Genomic DNA, 24,049 nt, shown 5'->3' on the forward strand with positions numbered 1-24,049 from the left:
AGCGGCCCCGCGCTCCGGAACGGGCGGTGCTGCCTTGCCCAGCCGTTTCCTGCCCGGGACGCGGCGGAGCGGAGCCGAGCGGAGCGGAGCCGAGCGGAGCCGAGCGGAGCCATGACTCACCAGACCGGCATCCACGGTGAGCGGCGCCCGCCGAGCGCGGGTCCCCCCCCGGCCCTTCCCGCGGGACCCCCGCAGCCCCCGGACACCCCCGGGCCGGGCTGCGCCCCCCGCGGGAGGCACCGCCGGGGCCGCGCCCCGCACATCCCCGGCCCCGCCGCGGGCGGGATGCGGGCGGTGTCGCGACAGGGGGGGTGATGGGGGCGATAAGATGAAGCTTCCCGAAGGAGCCGGCAGGTTTCCTGCGAGTAGCGGGGGAGGGGGACACTGAGTCAGGCTCGGAGCGTTTGGGTGCCGGGAGGAGCTGCGGGAGGGGGGTCTGGCTCCGGGGTGCCGCGGGTGCGGGGCTCTCCCGCATCCTTTGTCTGGGCTGATGCTCAACAGCCGCTGTAACACGCTCGGGCAGAAGTGTCACGCACATCTGCCTGGCCGCAGCCCCGGCCACCGCGCCCCTCCCGGCGCAGATGCTTGTCCCCGGCTGCCCCCAGCCCAGGGGAGGTGCGGAGAGCCCGAGTGTTTTCCTGCTCCCCGGCTTCTCCGCCCGCTCCCCCCGGGACTCAGCCAGCGCCCCGAGACGACGGCTTTTGCATTTCTGGGTGCGCTTGGTGCATGACTGACTGTGTGTCCTCACGGTATTTCCCTCCTGCCCCCCACCTCCCAGCTCAATTAGCAATATTAATCAGGAGTAGAGGTGCTGCATAATTTATGTAACCGAATCAATATGCGAGCAGGGATGTGAGAGCAGCCACCCCTGGAGCCCTGCTCCGCGTGGTCGGATGTGAATCCAGCCCCGCAGCATGTCCCGGGAGGAGAGCAGGGACATGGTCACAGCTCCCTTCCTCACGGCTAGCACCTGTGCACCAGGGTGTGAGTTCGTGCCTGCTCTTCCTTCGTGCCATGACCATCCTTGTTCCTTGAACATGGCCAAGAGCATCCTTCCCCTCCAGATGCTCCAGCGGGGGCTGTAGCTCAGAAGTGGCCAGCGATGGTGCTTGGATGTTTCCCCTGCTTTGCCCAGGAGAGCAGGTGGTTGACAGCGTTTGGGTTCAGATTTCTTTGTTTCTAGTTTAAACTTAGATCCTAAAGTTCAGGCTCTAATTAAATGATCCCTGTGTTGTAAAAATGTAAAATAATTAAAAAAGGAAAAAGAAAAAATCGGCAGGATGGACCCCAGCGCCCACCTGAACTCTTGAGTGTGCCGGTCCCGCTCTGCAGAGCTCCCTGTGGGGTTTGGGCAGGCAGGGCCTCTTGTGCTGTGTGCCCCAAGAGGCTGCTGCCTGTTGCTCACCAGCAGCGCCCGGCTGCTCCTGTGCCACCGGTGCCATCTTCCCTGGCTCCCTGTGGCTGCTGGGGAGAGAGATGTGCCAGGTTGGCTCCCTCTGAGAGCACTGACCTTCCCTGACCTTGGTTGCCCACCGCTTGGCAAACCCTCTTCGACCAGTGCCGGGAGTCACCCTGAGGCACCGTTGCCCTGTAGGATGTGATGTGCCCCGTCAGCAGCTCTCTGAGGGAAAGGGGAAGGGACTCAGACTTCCCCTGAGGAGCTGCAGCAGTGCAGGGTGGGGATTGACCCGACTGCTCTGGCCCAGCAGCAGATCCTCGAGCTGGCAGTGGCATAAAAACCTTCCCATGGTTATGGAAAATAACTTGTGTTGGGTGGCCTTGCTGTCGCAGCATCTTGGACATCTCTGGGTCCTCTCTCCATCCCCTCCTTTGTGGTCCCTCTTCCAGGAAGCTGCTGTTTCCTCTCTGAGTGCAAATCTGCCCCTCCAACACCTGCAGTGCTCAAATGGGGCACTCCAGGCTCTAAAGGAATCCCCCAAGGGGGATTTGGGGTCTTTCAGTCCTCCCCACCCCGGCACAGTGATCAAATTAATCCGTTTGCTCAGCAAGGAGCAGATTCCATATCGAATGAGGAACAGCAATCCCACTGCTGCTTTCATCCCCTCTGCTGAGGCGCTGAGGTCTGTTGTTTGCTGAGGAGGAGGGATTTTCTGCATCTTCCTGGTTCCTGGGGCCTTGTTATCTTTGTGTGCACCCATTGCTTTGTATTTTTTCATTGCCATTTCTTCCTTGTTTGCAGGAAGGCATCTGCTCCCAGGGGAATTACGATCAGATCCGATGGCTGGCTTAGGGGAGGTTGTGGACAAGCTGGTGAGGGATTTTGCTCCATACTGTGCTAGATCCATGAGAGAGCAGGGTGATGTGGTCATAGGGAACACCTGGAGCAGCCCCCTGCTACAAGGCTACCATGTCATCCCAGCTTTTGGGGAGAAGTAGGTGGTCCCCAGGGAGGGGAAGCAGTGGCAGTGAGAGCTGCAGGTTCAGGGTGTGTAATCAGGGCTGAGCCTTTCATACAGGGGCAAGAGGCTAATTATGATTTTTTTTGTGTATCCCTGGCAGCTCCCTTGAAGGTGCCAGCAAGAAAACCAGGCTGCCATGGAGACTGCCAGGCTGGGGAGGCGGTTGGAAGCTATCAAGGGGTGCTGTGGGTTTTTTGGGGCTGGAAACCTACTTTTTAGCTGCAGCTGGGAGGATTCATTGAGTATTTTTGCAGTCCATGTTCTACCCTCAGCAGCGTTAGATGGGGACAAGCATTCACTGCTTGAGTTTAAAACCTTAGGAAGGCAGTGCTGAACCAGGGCTTTGATGCTGGTGGGAGGTCATCTGCTTTCAGTTGCTTCTGGGATCTCTTTCAAGACCTCTGGGTAGAGAGAAAAAGTCTCTTAGAGGGTATTTTTTTTTCATCTAGAAGGTAAAGAAATCAAATGCATATTGTTTCTTCAACCCAAAAATAGAGTTTGGTGGCTGCTCTTTCTGGGGGAGGTGGCAAGACCTGGGGATGGGGGGGGATTTTCACTCCCATCCACAGCTGAGCTGCCACTTTGCCCCAGGTCTGGATCTTGCATTGGAAAAACATCTGGTAGGAATGGAGAAGCATAAGCACACAGGCAGGAATACTGTCAGATGGGAAAAAAGGAGGAAAAAGGCGAGACACAGGAGCTACTGGGTCTGCAAAGGTCTCCTTGGAAAACAGCTGGCTTCTTGGCTCTTCAGCAGGAGGAAAGAAGGACCTTCGCTCCCCATCCACCACATCCTCAGCCCCTCTCTTATTCCTGTCCTGGGAGGCACCATTGGCTCCTGAGGCACCTGGACACCTGAATCCAGGACAGCTTTGTGGCTGGAATGCTGGGATAACCCCCTAACCAGGGAGATGTCACACCATGCCATCAGCAGATGAGGAGAAGGGATGGCTGGTTCCTGGCCCCTGTTTTCCATGGGGGACAGAGGGCACCAGACTGCTGCAAGGATGGTTTTGAGGAGCCAGTCTCTGCTTGTGAGCTCCTTTCTTGGGCCAACACCCAACTCAGAGGTTGATGCCCACTTCGGGGAATGGCCCATATCCAAGTGGATGGCACGGCAGGATGACCAGGAGGGCAAATGTGGATGGAAGACCAGACAAACGCCCTGAGATGTCAAACCCCTTAAATTTAAACACCTAAAATGGTGGGGGAGAGGAAATCCTTCAGAAAGTGTACACTGAGAGACTGTAAATGCAATGAGATCACTGCCAGGGTCTGTCCCTGGCCCTCTGTTCCCCTCAGTACCCAAACCAGTGCTCCCACTGGTGGCTTTACTTGGGCAGAGAAAAGCAACAGCAACCAGCTACTTCTGCAGGCACCGCTGCTTTGCTCTGGGATCCGACTGATGCTGCCTGCAGGGTGGGTGCTGCCCACCCTGGAGCAAGGGAAGGGCCAAATAACTCCGATCTGAGGTGGCAAAATGGAGACAGGACAGGTCATGGGCACCCATGTGGAAAATCGGGTGCTGAGAAGCAAATGGCTGGTGTTGGCTCAAAGTCTCTGGGCAGGATTTGCACTACAGACCAGGAGCCATCCGTGTGAAATCCTGCAGGAATACAGCCTAGCCCCACAGAAAATCGGGAGAAAAGCTCTGCTTGTCTCCTTCCTCTCTTGCCCTCTTTTTCCCTCCCTTCCTTCTTTCTGTTTTCTTCTGACATCTGTAGCTTTTTCCCCACAGAAAAGATTCCATGCAAGGACATATTTATTTTTTTCCACGGTGAGGAATAAAATCCTCTTAGCGCTTAAACTGGCCATGCGTGTCCGTCAGCAGCAAAGCTCCCTGCAAGCAAGCGGGTTGAGCAGGCGCTGCGTGACGGAGTTACACCGGGATAGACTGAAAAGAAGGAATTTTAGCAGCAGCAGAAGCTGTTTTGTGCCTGTTGCAGTTGTGTCCTTTCCTGGACGCCCAGACAGGAGCTGGGCAGAGGCTGCTGGGCAGGGAAGGCGTGGGTAGTGCAGGTATAATGAATGTTTTATTCATCAGCATCTCGACTTCTGTCTGGCCAAGCCTCCCTGGAGCTTGGACAAGTTTTGCCCGGGTTTGCGGCTGGTTTTTTTGGCAGGGTTTCCCTGTTGCATCCCAGGCATGCTTGTGCCCTGGACAGTGAAAGGGAAGCAGCCACTTAGAGCGGCATCGTCTTGAAGATTATGTCCAGGGAATGAAAGATTGATGGCTGGGGGCTCGGGTTTCCCATCGGGGAGGACAAGGTGGCTCGATGTTATTGAGAGAGGCATCTGTTTCAGGGAACATGTATTATTGATCTGGGAGCTGGGTGCTGGCACCGGGATGAGGGGGGATTGGGAAGGGTCAAATAAGCAAAACCCTGTTGCTGCCCAGACGAGCGAACAGGATGGAGGAGGGGGAGGCGCGGGGGAGGCGCGTGGCTGTCGCCTCCATCCCCATCCCCGCGGTGCTTCCCTGGGGATTGCATGGGCGGCTCCGCTGGCACCCTGGCATCCCCAGGGACAGAGTGGCCGTTGCTGTGGCTACGGCTGTCATCACTGCCGGGTGCCTCTCTCCCCCTCCGGCCTCCTCACAGCCCGGCTCTGCTCAGATAAGCTAATTGGGGCTGTAAACATTGGAAAAAGGCTCCATTTGGGAACGGCATTTGATGGGCTGGTACCTGCAAGCACCATCTTTCAGCAGTTTAGGCAAGCACGATGCCTCAAGCCCAGCGTTGAAATCTCCTGGGGACTGATCCAAAGGGGCACATCCCAGGGCAGGGCAGTGTCTGTTCTGGCTGCCAACAGCATGTCTGAGCAGAAGGTGCAAGGATCTGGCTGCCCTGCTGCTTCCCCAGCTCAGGGCGTTCAGGCTTTGGGCTGTGCCTGCTCGGTGCTGCCAGAGGGAAGGCACCGCTGTGCCTTCCCACCACAAGCTCCAATTGTCCTCTGGCAGCTTGCCTGCAGGATCAGGGCCACCTGAAGGCCAGCACTGCCCAAACCATCACCTCCCTGCCATGCCGTGAGCTGCCCAGCCTGGGTGCTCTGGTGCTGAGGGCTCTGCTCAGCCCTCCATCCCGAATGGGTGGCAGATGTCACTGGGCAGGGAGGTTGTGTGGTGCAAGGGGACCTGGGACACGCTGTTAGCAGGCTGCTAAGTGCAGGTGGCTCATGAGTAGGGGACAACTCATCTGCAGCCTACGAACAAGTGGGAGAGGGAGGTGCTGCACGACTCAGTGGCTGGAGGAGATTTTGTGCTGGGTGGGTGGCTGAGGAGGCAGAGGTGCTTGTGCCCATCATGTCTGCCAGGAGGGTGGACAGCAGGGCTGCCTTGTGAAAGGCCAGAAGGTTCCTCAGATGCCACCAAGCTCACCCTGCCTCAAAGCAGCAACATCCCAGCAGCATTTCTGGCAGTTTTTCAGGGCAGGAATGGATACTTGGTGTCTGTCTTTCCCAGGGTTTGATCACCCTCATCACGAGATTTCCCAAATGCCAAGGTGGGACCTGATGTTTCTGGCTGGAAAACCAGTACAAACTGTTCATGATTTTTCTTCTCTTCTCTGGGCTGACCAGCCTCAGTTCCTTTGATTTCTCCCACACGCTGTGCCTTCTGGCACAGGTGCTGTCTGTGCTGTGCCTTGCTCCTTGCACGATGCTGAGCCTGGATATGCTGTTCCTGCTGTGCCTGCAGCCTTGTCAGCACCAAATAACACGGTCATGCTCTTGTTCGTGCCTTCACGAATGACTTTGCCTGCCACAACATGAAGCAACTAACCTGAACTTGGCTTGTGACCCACCTCTCTTCTCTGGAGCTGCTGGACCCTGCCCTGCATCATCGTAGCTGGGCCTTCCCCTAGTTACGGTTCTTGGCTTCCTATTGAGTTTTGTCCTATTTCTTTTTTTCCCAGCCCATTTCTCCAGTCTCCTGAAAGAACGGTGAATTTTTCTCCAGCGTGTGCTTGCATCTCCTCTAGCTTCCCACCTTACAGCTGCAGGAAGCACTACTGCAGCTGCCAGAAGTGTTCATGGAAATGTGGACAAACCTGGACCCACCACAGGTCCCCAGGAGACCTTGCTGGATCCAACCTCTGATACCTCCCTGAGTGAGTTATCCATGCGGTTTTGTGTCCATGCCATAGAGGTTCACCACCCCCATGTTTTCTAAGCTGGCTTGAGACATTTAGAACCAGAGCTGAGACCCCTGAAGCCCACAGGTCTGTGGCTCTGCTGGAAGAAGCGTGAGGGATCTCATGCAATTTGGTCTCAGTAGATCAACACAGGCTGTAGCCCAGCTTGGGTTTGTTTCTGGATTATTTGTTCCAGGATTTTCCAGGAACCCATGTCTAGAGGGTGAGTTGGATGTGTGGGTCCCCTCCAGTCCTCTGCCCCTATTGCACCTTCCTTTCCCTGGTTTTTATGGTTTCCCCACGTGTGGGTTTTTCAGCCCTTGAGTTGTGTCCTGGAGACTTCTGGGCAGGGAGATGCCATGTGGCAGAGGTACCATCTCCAGGGTGAAGTCTCCTCCCTGCCTTTCTTCCAGAGCCAGCTGTGGACTTCTGTATTGATATTTCAGGCACGTGAGCCATCTCATCAAGTCTGCTGTGCCAATTAAATCGTAATCTCGCCGTAATGAAACGCTTGCCAAGCTCATGCTCAAACCTTTGTTGGTTTATTCCTCTCCCTCCTCACTGTCTCTTGGAACTGCGTCATGAGAGGCAAAAGGGGACGTTGAAGACACCCTGGTGATTTTTTTTATTTAAATGAAAATTGCTTTTTTTTTTTTTTTTACTTCAGCAGATTTAAAGCTTGGAAGCCCCCTCTGAGATTTCTTTTTGGTTTTTTTGCTGCTGTCTCCTCTGGAAATAGTCTTCCTCCTTGGCAGACCTTGTGGTATTTCCCATGGTGCGCTGGGCTTGTCTGGCAGCATCCAAGCTTTTCCTCATCCCCTTCAACCCTTCTGTACCTACACAAGGTCCCAGCTCTTGGTCATCACTTGTCAATCACTCAACTGTCAATCATTCCAGCCATTGATCCAACACTTCAGGGCACTCCTAGCGTTTCCAAGTGGGCTAGCAGGTTGCATTTGCCCAGACTCCTGATTTTCCACACCCCCCACATGCCCTCGGGTTCTGGGAAGGATGAGGTCAGGCTGGAGGGATTTGCAAGCCAGTTAGTGCTGCAGAACTTTCCTGTTTCTTCCCCAAAGCTGATGCTGTAGAAACATCCAAGACGGATGTTATTCTCTCCCATTTTGGCAGTTTAACAGGAATTGGTGAAACTTAATGCTTGTTAGGAGCTTTTGTCTCCTGCCCGAGGTTTCCTGGGTGTATAAATGTCTCTCTTTCTCTTCCTCTTCCGCCTCGTGTGTTTGCTGTAACCACAGATGCTGCCAGAAGGAAACAGCCACTCTCAACAGAGAAAGGGGCTAAAAATATCAGAATATCCTTGGTTGGGCACAGCAGGAGCAGGCTGAGCTCCCAGCTGGCACTGGGAGAGGGTGAAGGTCTGCTCTGGGAACTGGGAGGGCTACATGCCTTGATGCTGATGGAGGGAGAAGGGTGGTTTGCTTGTGGTGGGATTACACCAGCAAACTACCTGAGTGGCCCCTGAAATGCCATTAAGGAGTGATGTGCCTTCACTGGGGTGTCTGTGTGCCTGTTCCCACAGGGTCCTGATGGAATGCCTTCTCTGGGTTTGTATGGGAGCACTGCTGCCTGCAGGGAACCAGCCTGGAAACTCTTCCTCGTGTGTGCCTCTCCTCTCCATGGGAGGGGAAGCCACCTGGGCCTCTGACCATGGCAGGGTTTGAGCTGATGGGACAAATGCATCGCTGAAGTGTCACTTGTTGGGGACTGGCAGGAGTTTCCTGGGGGCACCCCAGGGATTCCTTCTCCCTCGTTGCTGGGAGAGCTGCAGGCAGTGCCTCAGCCCAGGGTGTGGCTCCAGGGGACAGAGGGCACTGCTGTGTGACAGTCCTTGGCCACCATGTCCCTTGGGTGGGTGCTGGGTAATGTCAAGGCTCCTCCTGTGGTGATGCTGGGGCTGTGCCAACCCACTGCTGGAGGGACTGAACCAGAATGGATACAGCCCTTGCTGTGGCACGTCCCACCACTGCACCTTTCCAACTGATGTAGGGATGGCTTCCTTTGCAAAGTGCCTTGACCAAGGATGCTCTCAGGCTCCAGGGACCCAAGCAGGGTTCCCTCCTGCTGCTGGCTGCTTTGGTGCAGCCGTCAGTAATGGGCAGGTAGCACAGCAAGGCACCAGGAGCAGGGGGCTGCTGATGGGAACTGAGCACGGATCCTGACGTGGACTGAGGGGCATCTGCCCAGCTCTCCAATCTTTGCAGTGCCACTTTCTTTAGTATTTCTAACAAGTGCAGCAGCTTTGAATTCACAGGACCCCCTTGGCTGCATGGCTGCATCCAGCAAAGGGCTTGGGTGTGTAACTGAAGGGATTTCAGGGGGAGCTGACCTGAGAGATGTTCCTTATCAGGGGGGTCGGCCCCTCCAGGCCTGTGGCCTGGGCATCGCCTTCACACGCAGCATGTCCTGGGTGGGATGGGGAGCTCTGTGCCAGTAATGCTTTCAGGGTGGGGAGATGAAGCCTCCCATGCTGGCTGTGGGCTGCTCCTTTGATATCCACTGCCTCCAATTGCCTCCTGGAAGGATGCTGAAGACCAGTTGCGATTGCCCGGTCTCAGGGATGGGGGATGAGCAGGAAGGTGGCTCCCCTAAACGCTTCCCAAAAGCCTTGTGCAATCAAAGCCCTGCTGGCTCTGGAGCAAAACCCTGGGGCTATTGCCTTTCCCTTCCCCAGGGCTCATCTTCAAACCAGTGTCTCCAGTTTGGAGCCGTGCTGGTTCCCAGCCGCTCGGGAGCAGCATCCTGCCGCGTGTCGCAAGCCCGGGATGTCACAGCCTGTCGGGACATCTTCCAACCACCCCTAGTATGCAAACCCCGCCGCTCTGAAAAGCGAATCAACTTGTCACTTGAGCTCTCCCTGCCTGCATTGGCCAAGCCATCGTCTAAATTTGGGTGATTATGTTCACCCAGGCCAAGTATCAGGTTCTCTGGATCACATGTGCTCCCAGCTGCTATTTAACTGTGACACCTCAGGGAGACGCAGCACTTTACTCCCAGCTTTTTGGGCTTTTTACTATTATTTTTTTATTATAATTAATTTTTGGCACCAGAGATTTAATTTTTTCACAAAAAAATTTTAAATTTCTATCCTGCCAAGTCGATCCCCTCCCTGGTCAGTCACCGAGAGCGCAGCACCTCCTTCGATTGCTAAATCTGATCACAATGTTTCTGGTTCTTTCAGCCACCACAGAATTAAGGGACTTTTTTGCCAAAGCCCGGAACGGTTCAGTTCGGCTCATCAAGGTCATCATCGAGGATGGTAAGTCTTGTTTTTAAGTGCTTTGATTTACACCATGTCTGTTCTCTGTTTCCTCTCCTCCTCTCCTATTCACCACTGTGGTGCCAGCTCGTGTTTTTGGAAACCTCAAGGAAAATGCTGCTGGGGTTTCCTGGCACGTGGCAGCCCAGACCTGAAATACAAGCCCAAAATCTGGCTGTGCTGATGAGCAGCTATTGGAGCCCTGGGGCAGCTCCCGCGGGGAGCAGTGACTTTGCCAGCAGAGCAGCACTGGTGTCCGGGATCTCTGCTGGGCTCTGGGGGGCTTTTGCTGCTCTTGTGTGGAATTGTGATGGGAACCCTGTGACAAACTGCTGCAGGGACCATGGGACCTTTGTTGGGGGTGATGCACAGGCATCTTCCTTCTCGGATGTGGCATCCCACACCAGGTAAGGAGGTGTTTGGGGCAGGGGTGGGCAAGGGGGTGCTCTGTGGCACAGGGCCCAGCACAGGGCCCCGGTTTCCTCCCACAAGGGATGCTACACTCAGAAAGCCATCCCATCTCATGCAACTGCCCCTAGCCCAGGATACAGGCGGCACCAACCTGCCTGTGTTTGTCCCATGGGAAGGTGCCTTTGGGTGGCCTCTACATCTGTCTAGTGAGTGGAGCAAAGCACTGATTGAACATCCCAGCGGGCAGCCGCTGTGGTGTAGGTTTTCCATCACTTCGGCCTCATACAATTGCATATGAATGACTTGTTTCTCCAGCAGCAGGGACATTAATGCCCTGCCAAGCTGCTGTCACCACCTCCCTTGGTGGGCCACCAGGACCATGCCACAAATACTGAGGTGGATGTGGTCGTAAGGAGCCCACAGTGACCTTTGGAGTGGCTGCAAAAGTGGCTGTTCGGAAGAGCAGCAAGACTTAAAATGCCACTTGAAGGGACACAGCACTGGGGCTACAGCAGGTTCAGCTGTTTTGGCTTTGTCCTCGGCCAGGTCCCTGTGTGGTGGGATGAGACATCCACATTGTTTCTTGGGAGCATCTTTGACAACAATTTTGCACTCTCACCTTCTTTGCTTTTAAAAAATAGGAGTCAGGTTTGTGTTAGGATAACGCAATTCATGGATGTCCCTAAGCCTGACCTTAGGCTTTGGGTTGTGGCTGGTGACACCAGCAAGTGAGACGTTTTATCATCAATGGAAAACATGTCCTACCATCTCTGCTGAGGATAAATAGGGTATATTTATATGTCCGATGTGGCAGCGGCAGCTTTATGGACCATCCTCACCTGGCAGTGTTTTGTGCTTCACAGTCCAGCTCTCCCACTCTGCCAGCTACTTTTCCCTGGCCTGGACGAGCCATGGGCAGCTCTGGAGGCACTTGGGTGCCTGCAGAAGCTTCTGAGGTGCAGCAGAGCCTGAGGCTCCTGTGGGTAGGCAGGGGAAGGAGAATTGGTGGGAGCACCTCTCTGCCAAAGGGCTTGAACTGTTGTGGACAAGGTGGTGGTGGTCCCACCAGCCTGACTCAGGGACAAGGCGCTTGGCCTCTCTGGGCCACCACTCTTCTGTAACACAGGGAAGATCAGCCCACTGGTACCCACTGGAGATGGACCTTTGGGCAGTAATGAGTGTCCAGGCAGATGTCACAGCCAGATAGAGGGACTCCAGCATGCTGGTCCTGGAAGGGATGTGTCCCAAGCTGGCTGGGAAGGATGTGCCAGCTGCCGTGCCTGAACAGGGGATGAGGAAGAGGAGCCTCCATCTTTGTTTGATGGCTTGCAGACACCTTGTGCCCTGCTGGGCATTTGTCTCAGTGCATTTCGGAGCAGGCAACAGCAGGTAGAAGGAGAGGAAGATGGTGCAAGGAGCCTTATGGCTGATGCTCTGTGTCTAGGCATTCCCAAAGCCACATCTATGGCTGAGCAGCCCTTTGGAGTGATTTGAGCTGATGCTGCCTTTGGAGACCTACTGGGAAAAGCTAAGGCTGGATGGAGGAGGACTGGGAGAGCAGGATGTGCACCAAGGCTCAGCAGCAGTTTGCTGGCATGAGAACAGCTTGTGGTTCAACGTGTTTTTAGATGATGCTCTGCTTCTCACTGTCAGCAGGATTCTGGACAAGGTTGACTTTGTGGACTTCCCTGCTGGGTGCCAATCTTTACACTTGAGTGCTGTTGTGCACTGAGCTTTGCAGATTGGAGCTCCTGTGCTGTCCCCCCATGGCACCCACCAGAGCTGAAGGCAGAGCTTCCTTGTTAGGCATTTCGGAGTGAGGCAGCCTGTGTGCAGTGAGTGCTGGGGGCACCTTGAGGGCCAGAAACACTCCCAGCTCTGCTTTCCTAGCAGCAGCTCCCAGCAGAAACGGCGCCTGAAAGAGCCAGTGCCGACGATGATGCTTTGCTGAAGGGCGGTTGCTTCGAGTTTCCTGACTCTTCCCAAGGAGAAAAATTTGGCCCTGAGTGGATTGAGCAGAACTGCAAAGAGCCTAGGGGAAAGTTGGAGGCTGCCAGCTCACGGCAGCACAGCCGGGGTCCGGCTTAGTCACATCCCGGGAATAGCCTGGAGTGACTCAGCACCGATTGCTTCCTGCATGAGGTGTTGGTATGTGTTGCAGACAGAGATACCCACGAGCTGCCAGTGAGTTTGGCCAGGTGAAATTCCTGCAGTCTCTTTGGGATCCCAGGCCTTTGTGATGCACAAATCTATTTGCAGAGCTTTGTGCTTATTTTAGGGGTACATGGAAGTTTTTATGCTTCTTTCTCCGAACAGGTAGTTTTGTTGAAGGTGAAGTATTTCCAGCACCTTGTTCTCTGCTGTCCTTGTTACTGAACTGGTAACTTGTGCTACCCATGCTCAAATAACTGGATTCAGTGTGTGATGGCAGATGCCAGGGTGGCACTGGGCAGGGAAGGGCTGCACTGCTGTCTTCAGGAATGTCCTGCTTGGGTGGGAAGGAGGTATGAGAGTAATTCCTTCCAAACCCTTTATTCCTCAACTATTTTCTTTAAAAATTTCCCTGCCATGGGATTTAGAGCTGCTGGCCTGAATGGGTTGGGAGAGGGCTGTGCCCCAGCCAAGGGGCTCCCTGGCTCCCAGTGGGCAGCAGGGCTGTGGGCAGAGGTCCAGGCAGGGCACGTGCCAGGCCAAGCATCCCCTCAAGTGCCAATTGTTCAAGGTCCTAGTTCATTTGCTTTGGCACCTCCAGATTTTCCTAGATCTTGTTCTGAGTCCCATAATCTTCCCCCAGACCTTTCTACATCTACAAATGGAATAAAAATACAGGCTGTTTTCCAGCAACCTACACTAATCGTCTCCAGTGCCAACACTTTTCCATTCAGCCATCCCAAAGCTTGGTTTGACCCTCACCAGAGGGTGGGTTTTATGTCTGTAGGATGCCTGCTCCAGTGTTTAAATCTCAGCTGAGCAGTGCCCAGCTCGCAGGGCTCCCAGCCCCACTGCCACTTGTGTAGCAGCTGAAAAAATACCCTCCAGGTACTTGAGGTGCTGCCACGTGTGTGAAATACTTAGGTTACTTCCAGAGGTTGGGTCTCTCCTGGCAGAGACCCCAGGCTGGGGTCTCTGGGACACCCCTGATTTCCACAGACACAGGCTTTGGGTGTCAGCTCTCATTTTGTCCCCTCTGTGGTTAAGGGAATCTGATGTGAGCAGCTTTGGCTCATGGTAGTGGATTTTGCAATGAGACCCTTATTTTTCTCAGCACCCCAAATGCTGGTGTGTCCCTGGTGAGATATTATAGTGCCCCTAGAGCTTCCCAGGTGGGATTGGAGAAGTCTCATGTTCCCCTGTGAGCAAGAAGGGATGGTTGAGAACTACTCAACTGGAGGGAGCAGAGGGGAAGGAGGCCACAGAGGAGACCTCGGCAATGAGGAGCACTGGAGGGGAGGAGATGGTTGAGAGGAGGCAGTGGGATGCTGGCAGAAAACCAACCCCTCCAAAGCAGCCACAACCCCAATGGCATCTCCTGGGGGGTCACACCTGGGGGTGCACACTGCTGCATGTGGCTCCAGGCCACAGTGTTTTTCTGCAGGATGGCATCGTTGGTGCTGGAGCTGCAGTGAACCCTTGGGTGAGCCACCGTCTGGTCCTGCAGAGTGAGCCTTGCCTTCATCTAACACCCCCTTCTCTGTCTTTTCCTTCCAGAACAGCTTGTGCTGGGAGCCCACAAAGAGCTGTCCCGGCGCTGGGACGCTGACTACGATCCCTTCGTGCTGCCCCTGCTGGACGAGCAGCAGCCGTGCTATGTGCTGTACCGCCTGGACAGCCAGAACGCCCAGGGATACGAGTGGCTCTTCATCTCCTGGTCCCCCGACAGCTCCCCGGTGAGCTCCGTGCTGGGCTGTGACACCCCAGCAGGGGGACACGGACGTGCTCTGGGAGGTGCAGGGGGGAGGAGATGGTGGCCAAGGTGACTTTTGCTCTGGGGGTGAGGAGGAGCGTTCACACCCTCCATCACTGTGCCTGGGTTGAGAAGCGGAGACTGCTTTGAGGATGGGGGAATTTTTTAAGACACAATGAGATGCACTGGGACTGTGTCTCTGTCCTCTTTGCCTGAGGAGGTGACAGGGCTGGGATGTAGAGGGGGGAGCGGTATGGACCACAGGGCCAGGATGGAGACATCCCACCGTGGCTCTGGCCAAAGGCATTGCTGGGAAGAGCCGGCACTGGCACTGAGTTGCCTCCAGCCTGGCCCTGCTCTGCTGAAGGAGTGGCTGCCAGCCCTTCTCCAGGCCTGGCTCCAAAATTTGGTGTTGGAGATTGGGCAAAAAAGGGCTGCTGGATGAGAGGCAGGTTTAGAGGATGTCAGCAATATGGCTTGGAAAATGCCATCCTGTTGAGCAAGTCTCCAGAATGGGCTTTTGGTGGACCTGACATTTACTGCTGTGTTAACATGTGTGCTTGCCATCTGTATACATATATATGTGTGCATGTGTATATATATGTATATACACACACATATGTGCATATATATATACACACACATATATACTTATATATATACTTATATATTTTATATAATCTTTATGCTATATAGATTTACTGCCATGTTAATACATGCACTTGTCATATATATATAAATATATATACACACACAAATGTATGTAATATATATTATTTTATATAACATGCATATATAAAAATACCCACTGCAGTTCCTATCTAACAATTAAGTATTATTATATATGCACACGTATATGTATACACACATGTATATACAATTATGATAAAATGATATAATATCTAATTTTATGTGTGTATATGTGTACATGTATATATACATGTGTCTATATAATGATATATATTTTAAATATATATCTTTCAACAAACCACAGAGGGTCTTATTGCAAAAGCACACTGTGCCCAGGAGCACCTGCCAAAGCTCTTCCCTGCGTGTTGCAGAACGAGGCAGTAGAAGTGCCAAAGGCAAAAGTCACTTTTAAGTGGCTCCAGTGGTATTTGCACCTCCTCCAACCCAGGTGTGGGTGAGAAATGGCACACTGGAGCTCGGGGATTGGAAAGCAAAGCATGGAATAAACTGTGGGATTGTGGGCTGTGCTTGGCAAGGCTGCGCCAGGCGCCGGCAGCCCTGGAAATAGTGCTGATGGGTTTTCCCGCCTGCTCCCCACTCAGGGATGCTGCCATTAGAAATCAGACTGAGCTGGAAACTGGGTGGTTGCTCCCAGGAGGGCTGATGTTTGTGGAGCTGGTGGTGGGATGGTGTCTGTGAGCGCTGGGCACCTCCCTGGTGCCCCGTGCCCCTCTGTGACGGCGCTGCTGCCCCTCTCCCCGGCAGGTCCGGCTGAAGATGCTCTACGCTGCCACCAGAGCCACGGTGAAGAAGGAGTTTGGAGGGGGGCACATAAAGGATGAGATGTTTGGCACAGTGAAGGTATGGTGGTGGTTCCTGGTGCAGCCTTTTGGGTCCTTTTGAAACTTTTGAGTGTCAGCAGCCTACCCCGGGCTCAGTGCCTGGGTGGTGGGATGTGGGATGCTGGAACAGCACAGAGGTTGGTTCCTCACGCTGCTTTAGTCTCCTGGGTGGCCACTGCCACCTTCTCCTGCCTACATGGCTGTGGTCTGTGATAGAGACCGTGGAAGAGGTGGGAGGAAGGCTCCAAGATGTGGAGCTTTACACTGAGTGGGAGAAGCACCAGGTGGTGGCACTGTCACTCCAGCAGCTGCCTGTGTGCCAGGGTTATCCCTCCTCCTTGGATGGAGGTTTCTCCTTCTCTTCTATAGGCAGAAGGAGCTGCACAGCTAGGGCCTCCTGGGCATCAGTCCTGCTGGGACTTCTGGCGCTGGTGGGAGCCAGGGAGATCCCTACTGTGCTCCAGAAGATTCCCCCTCTGCTCTGGGGCCCCGGGCTGTGGGCTCTGCCTTTTCTTCTTACTTCCATGCTCATGAGCTCCGTTAATCAGCTGGAAGAGTCACACTGCCACGGCCACAGGTGCCTGGGGAGGAGCAGGGTGGTCTGAACAGGCACAAGCAGTCATGGACACTGTTTAAAATCAAATGTGGGATTTGCTTGGAGCCATCCAAGAGCACTACTCAGGTTGATCCTCCTGGTAAGGAGGGAGCCCAAGACCCACTGGGTTGCTCAGACTTACCTCAAGGCTAGGGGTGCATCCTGATAACCACCCCTGATGTGTCTCCCTGTCCCTGTGTCTGCAGGAGGACGTGTCCCTGAGTGGTTACCAAAAGCACGTGTCCTCCAGCTCTGCCCCAGCCCCACTGACCGCAGCCGAGCAGGAGCTCCAGCAGATCCGCATCAACGAGGTGGGTGTCCAGCAGCCCCAGGAGAGGAACTTGAGACCCTCTGAGCATGAAGGGATGTGGGATGCAGGGAATGAGCATTCAGCTAAAAGGGATGGCTCATTTTTACTTTGCTCCCTTGTACCTCTGCAGTTTAACCTGTTCTCACCCTTGCCGAGGTGACCAAGCCTCCTCACAGTCAAACTGTGGTGGCATAAAGAGGAATTTACACTTTTTTTTTTTTTTCCTTGAACACGAGCTCAGGACTGCATTTTGCTGGCAGTCAGAAGATGGTTTAGGGCTGAAAACAGGCAGCAGTCTCTAACCTCTGAGTGTGGGGGCAAAAGCCAGCGCTGAGTTTGAAGTTGTGGGGGAAGCAGTAAGAATTCAGGCTTACCTTTGGGCTGCAGCAGCATCCTTTCCCATGCTCTTCCTCTATGGCTATAAATATGAGGGATACTATCCCAAGAAATACAGATCTTAGCCTAAATTTGGGGGCTTACATGCTGGAGAGGATGTGGAAGTGTCACGGGGTGGGGCTGGGGGCAGAAAAGGCTGTAACACCGTCATCTCCCTGCTGACATTCACGGCATTCATGCCGACCTCTGAGTGAAACACTGAGGCAGGGAGAGGGGTTGGATCACTGGGTGGGAAGACCACCTGGAAGCAGTATTTTTTTGGGGATGAGGGGATTTCCCTTTGATGGAAAGCCTTCCTCTCTAGAGTAGTATCCGTCTCTTCCACCTGCACCGAGGCTTTGAGGCTCACGGGTGGATCAGGAAATGCCTGGGAGACATGAAGCCAATCAGCCTGATAGTACTAATTAATGGCAAAGATGAGGCAGGAGGGTTCCACCTGCCAAAGCAGGTCTGGGGGTGGTGAAGTTGAGGGGTGTCTGGGAGATGCCACTAAGGGGTGGTCCCCACCATGGGTCTCAGTGGAGTTATCCCAGCTCCCAGCCTGGAGGGGTTGGGCAGGATTTGTGCTGGGGGATCCAAGGTGATTCCCATGCTTGGAGAAGAGAGAAGTGCTGATGGTGGCTCTGCAGCTCATTTGGCACCTCGGGATGTCTGTGCCATCACCTTGTCTGGCCAGTGCTGCGGGATTAAGTAGTTTTGGGGGGGTGTTGGGCTGTGTCTTACAGAGTCATGTGGCCCAGGTAAGTAGTGCTTGTGGTGCTCATTTTCCAGGTGACCTGCCGTGTTCTCCTTCCCTCCCTCGCCTTTGTGAGACGCAGCTCTTGGGTGGAGATGCTGCTGCCTTTTAGTTTGTTTGGGGTTATTTTAAAGGTACATGGTCTCCTGTGTCAGGCTGGACCATGGGGAGCAATCACCAACATTTAGAAAGAGATGAAGATGGATGTGTTTTTGCCTGTGGATTTAAAGGTGGGAAGTGGCCGATGCTGGGTGAAGGGTCTCCGTGTTGGTGTTGCGCCCGCTCGGCCCTGCACATGGAGCAGGAGGTGGTGCAAGCTGTGGTTTGGGTGCTCGGTGCCACACTGATGTCCCCAGGATGGGGAAACCCAGGACTCTCAGTAAATGCAGCTTGGAGCGAGTTTCTGGAACCCTGCAAAGCAGAGGGCTGTGATCGAGGGGGTTGTATGGGAGCAGGTCACAACCTGCAGCCCCCACTCGGTACAGCGATGCCTCCAGCCTTGCCTGCAGCGTGCAGGGTCCCTGCACACGTGTGCACCTTGTGCACAGGGTCCTTCCACGTGCTTACACGTTGCAGTTGCCTTTGGGGGAGCAGATCCAACATGTGGGAGCGAGTGTTCAGGGCCAGCAGTGACCTGGGACTTGGGCCCAGGGCAATCCCAGACCTCAGCACTGACCTCTCACTGTGTGTCTGCCCAAGCCCCACTAGCAGTCCAGGACCCTGCACATCCCCCTGTGTTCAACCTGTCTGTCAGGATTTTGGAAGCGACACAAGGGACATGGTTTCTTTAAAAGCCACCAGCTCACAAGTGCTTTGCTGTGCCCCTTGCCTGGAGCTGCTGGTGGAGGCTCTGCTCCCCTCTTCTTTTGCATTGTTGATTCACAACCTTCTGAGACCCTGGACAGGTTGGCAGTCTTCACCCTGAACATGGCAGTGCTTCTCGAGCTCTCTGGGATCCTCCTCAGCCACTGGGAAAGTGCAGAGAGGGGGTGGGAGGGGAAGGTCAGCAGCAAAGCAGGAAGGGGCAGGCCATGGCTGCAGGGCAGCAGCTTCAGCGGCCTTTGACCCTGAGCAAGGAAGGACTCAGGGCCACATGTCCCCCAGGGAGGTGCCCAGCCTTTGGGAAAGCAGGTTTTAGGCTGATGAGCCAAGCTTTCCCTGTGGTTTGAGGGCTGCATAGACAGAGGTGATGTCGTGAAATACTCTCTTTCTTGACAGCTGCTTGGGAGCTTAGGGAAATTTGCCATTTGCTTTATATCTATATATATTTTTAAATAGCTGGAAAATGCGAGCTTTGCTGAGCTGAGAGTTGTCAGCAGACCGTGGGCTAAGAAACAGCTTTGAATTTTGCATTGAGCTTAACACCCACGAGTGGGGAGTCTTTCTAGAGGTGTAGCAGGTTCAGAAACACAGCGGGGAGCCAGGCATATCCCACTGATGGGGCTGGAGGAGGGGGCAGGAGAATTAAAAGGAACTAAAGGTGGGGGGGCCATCGCAGTGTGGAAGGGGGTGTCATTATTGGCTGTGTTGGAGGGTGGGTAGAGCAGAGGCTTCGCCAGAGACCTCCCATGAGGATTTCACCATAAGACAGAGAAGTGCTCGTTAACCAAGGTCAGCACCATGCTAGGAGTGAGGAAGGAGGTGGGGAAAATCTAACCTAAAGGATATAAAATGACCCTGCAGGCAAGCCTGCTGCCAGCAAGGCTGGGCAGCCAGGATGTGGCATATGCTCGGCAGTCCCATGCTTGGCTCTTGGGCTGTGCCCTGGGGAGTGTTTCAGGGAGCCAGTTTTTTGTGTTTTTGAAAAGGGAAGGAGTAGAAAATACAGAGGGGTATGGGGAAATTGATGTTGCTAGGACAAAGTTCCATCTCGTGGTGTTTTTGGACCTCAGTGTCCTTTGTGTTGGAGCTTGAGTTCTCTCCAGTCCTGCTATAATCTTCCCAGTCTCCTTACATTTACAGGAGAGAAAACTGAGGGTCTGGGGGTGTTGGCAGTGGTGATGTCCTTGCGCTGCACCTCTCCACAGGGTGGGACCGGGCAAGCTTGTGTGCATCCTGAATCCCTGTGTGCTTTCCCTTCCGCCCTTGCTGGTGCCATGGTATCCCAGGGGATGGTAGGACAGCAGAGCTGGAGGTCAGCTGGACTTTGTGCCCATCTAAGCAATTATTTCCCTTTCCCGAGAGCTGCACGTTCACACCCTGCTCATCCTCTGGGGTGCTTGGTGTTGATAGAGCTTTGGGCGTTTTTTTCCTCCTAAACCTTTGGCGTAGCCCAAAATCTATTGCTGAAAATGCTGGAACTCCTCCAAACCCTGGGCTGGGGCCACCCTAGCTGGGGAGCCAGCAGGAGATGGGGCAGGGACAGGCTCTGCACAGAGACATTGGCAGAGACACTGCATGCAGGGCTGCCCAGGCTCGGAGCTGGGGGTCTCCCTCCCACTCCTCCCCAGCTCTGACATCTCCTGTGTCATGTTTTGCTGCTTTCCCTGCCCACATTGCCAGGACTGGCCTTCCCTGGCCTCCAGCAGGGACGTGGTACAGCTTCATCCTCCCGGCATGTCCGTGTGTCCCCCACCCCTTCTTGTTTCACACGAGACACCCCCCCATCCCTGCGCAGGGTGCTGTTGACAGTGTGTCTCCTCTCCCCACGCTCGCAGGATTCCTGTTCCCAAGACTCGAGCACCGAGATGGTAGGCTGCTCTGCCTGCTTGATGCCCGGTTTTCCTTCTCCTGGCATTGTTTTTCTGCATGCTCTGCTCTGGGCACCCGAGCCCGTCGTTCCCCAGGGGTGTGGGTGCCATGTGAGGCTCCTGTAACAAAGGGCAGCCCTGTAAAGAGACCCACTTCGGCGCTGCCGAGTGGTTTTGAGATGTCAGCTCAAACTCCTGCATTTCTCTTGGCATGCCTTGACTTTTCTTCCTTCTCTCTGTCAGGGGGAGGGCAATGAAGAAAGAAAAAGCCATAAAGGTTGGACTCTCTATCCATAATCTCTGAAACAGATCCCAAAGGAAAGGGACCCACGCTCGCTGCAGAGCACCTGGGTTAGAGTTGCTGGGCTGTTTCCCTGGGAGGGGGTCTTGAGGTGGGAAGGGCTCCTCCGCCATCAGGGTGACGCCATCTCCCTGTATTCTGTGGCAGATGGTGGGGGGCTGTTGCTGCTGCCCATCGCTGGTAGAGTACCCCGACCCCGAGGAGGTATGGTGTGCCCGCCGCGCCCTGACCCCCCTTCCCCTCCAGTCCCCGTGAGGGACCCCCGTTGTGGCTGGATGGAGGCACCCGGGGCGATGCCATGTCTCTGCAATCTCTTTCTCTTCCCTCTTTGAAGTGGGGTTTGATCTCCTGGACTAGGGGTTACAGGCAGCAGCCTCAGGGGTTGTGGGGAAAACAGCATCTGGGATCTTTCCCAACTGTGGATCTCCAGTTCCCCAGCTCCAGCGTTGGAGGGAATGCCTGTGTGCTGCAGTTAAACTCACTGAGGAGGGTGGGTTGTCCTCCCTGCTGGTGGGGACCTGTGCAACTGGTCATTTCAGCGCTGTCATTTCAGGGCTCCCCCTGTCACACGGGTAGCAGTTGGAGATGATTGGAGATGGAAATGTGCCAGCACTGGTCGCAGTATCCCTGTCAGGGACTCGCTGGGAAACGTTGGTTTTGAGCTGGTCTTTGCTGGGAGTGCAGTGTGGGGTGCAGGGGTGCATGGTTGGGCCCAGGTGATCTCCCAGAGCAGTGCTACAGTGACAAGCATCACCATCCTCAGCCTGACTGACTTTTGGCAGTTTAATGCTGTAGTCCCTGTGAGCTGGGTGCCAGGAAGCTCCTTGGATGAGAAGCTTTTAGCTGCAGCACTGGCTGGTTTTCCTTTCTCTCCCTTCCCCACCCTTTGCCACTGTGCCCTGACACTCGAGGTGGTTTCCATCCCCAGGTGAAGACGGAGATCAGTGTGGAGAGCAAGCACCAGACACTGCAGGGCCTGGCCTTCCCCCTGCAGCTGGATGCCCAGCAAGCCATCCAGGCACTCAAGCAGAAGAAAATCAACTACATCCAGCTGGTAGGTCCCTCACATGGCTCCTCTGTGCCCCACTTCCCTCCCTCTTGCTGCCATCTCTCACTCCCGTCTGCTCCCCCATCCCTCTGTCCATCAGAAGCTGGATCTGGAGCGGGAGACCATCGACCTGGTGCACACAAGCCCCACAGAGATCGCTGACCTGCCCAAGAGGATCCCCCAGGACTCAGCTCGCTACCATTTCTTCCTGTACAAGCACTCACATGAGGGAGACTATCTGGAGTCTGTCGGTGAGAGCCTTGGCACTGGGGATGGCTGGGGGGGTCCCTGTTCTCCCTGGACCATTGCTCACATGGGGAGCAAGCAAGGATGGGGATAGGGATGGTGCAGCAGGGGGCCTTGAGTGCTGCCACAGAGGATTTGTGGGGGCGGTTTGGTGGCCAGTGCATGACAGGCATAACAGGGGAGATTTGGGAGGGGTGATGGATGGGATGCCTCACCTTCTGTCACTGAATAAACTGGGATTCTCGGGGCTGGAAGAGATGTGACCAGGGTAGGATGCAGCTGGTGTACCCTGGCCATAGGCCTGGGCAGCACCCCAAGCCCTGCTCTCTTCTCGCAGTCTTTATCTACTCCATGCCTGGGTACAAGTGCAGCATCAAGGAGCGCATGCTCTACTCCAGCTGCAAGAGCCGGTTGCTGGACACTGTGGAGCAGGAATTTTGCCTGGAGATAGCCAAGAAGGTAAGTGCGAGCCCGCCCAGAGATGAGGGAGCAGAGACCCGTGCTGGGCATCAGCAAGGGACTGTGCTGCAGCGTTTCTCCAGCCCCTCTGGAGGGCTTGGGGGCGAGTCGTGTGCCCCAAAGGCGCGTGTCAAAACCCAAGGGAGCTGCTAATTCCCTTTGCCGCTGCGGGTGCAGATCGAGATCGACGACGGAGCGGAGCTGACGGCGGAGTTCCTGTACGAGGAGGTGCACCCCAAGCAGCACGCCTTCAAGCAGGCCTTCGCCAAGCCCAAGGGGCCCGTGGGCAAGCGGGGACAGAAGCGGCTGATCAAGGGGCCGGGCGAGAACGGCGAGGACAGTTAGATCCCGCAGGGCCGGGCGGTGAACGGACAGCATCCCCGCGGCGCTGCCCACCTTCCTCTGCGCTGACCTGGGGAGCTTTCCCTCCATCTCAGCCTTTTTTTTTTTTTTTCCCCCTCCCTTTTTTTTTTTTCCTATTTCATTCCTTTTTTAAACATCAGGATGGCTTGTTGCACCTGGGGGCAGAGCGATGGGGAGGGTTCAGGGCTGTCGGTGTTTCCTTTCCCTGCGTCCTTGTGTGAGCCCCGGGGCTGCTGGGGGAGGACGGGAGCAGCAGGGCCACGTCCCCAGCCTTGCCTCTGTCCCCCCTGGGGTCACAACCGCCGCTCTCCCTGGGGACTTCAGTCCCTGGGGGACTGAAGGGCACGCTCACCTGAAAGCTGCTCTATGCAAAGGGAAGGGGGTGGCGTTGGGGATTCCTGTTTGAAGAGAGAAAAGGCTTATTTCCCTGCTCCCCCAGACTTTGTTCCCCTGTCCTGCTCTTGGTGTGTACAGCCCCCCTGCCCCAGGCCTGGAGTGATCCTGCACCCCCTCGGGGTGTGGGCAGGACCCCTTCCTGTAGGGTGGGCTTTGCTTCCGGCGGGGTGGGAGTTTCTCCCTGCAGAGAGCCAGGCAGCGGGAGGTGGAAGTTCCCCACTGAGTCCCAAGCTCAGCCTGGACCTGTAGAAAGGTCACTCTGCCTTTGGGTGATGTTTGCATCCCCTTTTTGAACTGCCCCAGTAAGGCTTTTCCCCTCAGAAGGATCTGTTACAGCCCTGACTCAGCCCCATCTCTGTTTAGGATGGGAGCTGAGGGGCTCCTGAGCCCTGTTCCCCCTGTTCCCCAGCCCCCACTGTTACCCCCTGGGTTTTCAGCTGGCTCTCTGGGCTGGGGCAGCCCCATGTCTTAATAATCACATGGGCTACCCCAAATCCTTATGTGGGGAAGCATGACAGCCCCTGTGTGCCCCCTGCAGATGTCCCCAGCCACCAAGGGCTCCACGGGCCGAGCTTGGCACTGTGATTTGGGCTGTGCTGGGGGTCTGGGGGAGAGCACCTTGCTGCTGGGTTCCAGTGAGGGCTTGAGAGCCGCCTTCCTCCCTGGGAGGATGGAAAGGGGGTCGGTGAAACCTGCCCTCTGCTTTCCAGCTGTGGGGTGAACGTGCCGATGTTGCCTTGACCTCGGCGGAGTCAGGGGGTTGAAGCTGGGGGGAGCAGAGCACACTGTACTGAACGCTGTATTTTCTAAAGAATAAAGTATTTTTAAAACAGTC

At 55.0% G+C, this 24,049-nt stretch overlaps 1 protein-coding gene across 1 annotated transcript; it reads left to right on the plus strand.

Annotated features, from left to right (window-relative positions):
* The first annotated feature begins 31 nt into the window (after positions 1-31).
* Positions 32-24,049, plus strand: TWF2 (twinfilin actin binding protein 2). The gene is given in 13 exon segments (XM_027727374.2): positions 32-136; positions 9,750-9,827; positions 13,947-14,125; positions 15,598-15,693; positions 16,476-16,580; positions 17,701-17,715; positions 20,214-20,318; positions 20,321-20,401; positions 20,850-20,906; positions 21,631-21,756; positions 21,851-22,001; positions 22,334-22,455; positions 22,633-24,049. Coding segments are annotated over 13 exon segments (1,308 nt in total). The 5' UTR covers positions 32-111; the 3' UTR covers positions 22,801-24,049.

This window comes from Pipra filicauda, unplaced genomic scaffold (genome assembly GCF_003945595.2).
Source record: "Pipra filicauda isolate LSUMZ 115617 unplaced genomic scaffold, ASM394559v2 scaffold103_size3290846_pilon, whole genome shotgun sequence".
NCBI classification, from domain to species: Eukaryota; Metazoa; Chordata; class Aves; order Passeriformes; family Pipridae; genus Pipra; species Pipra filicauda.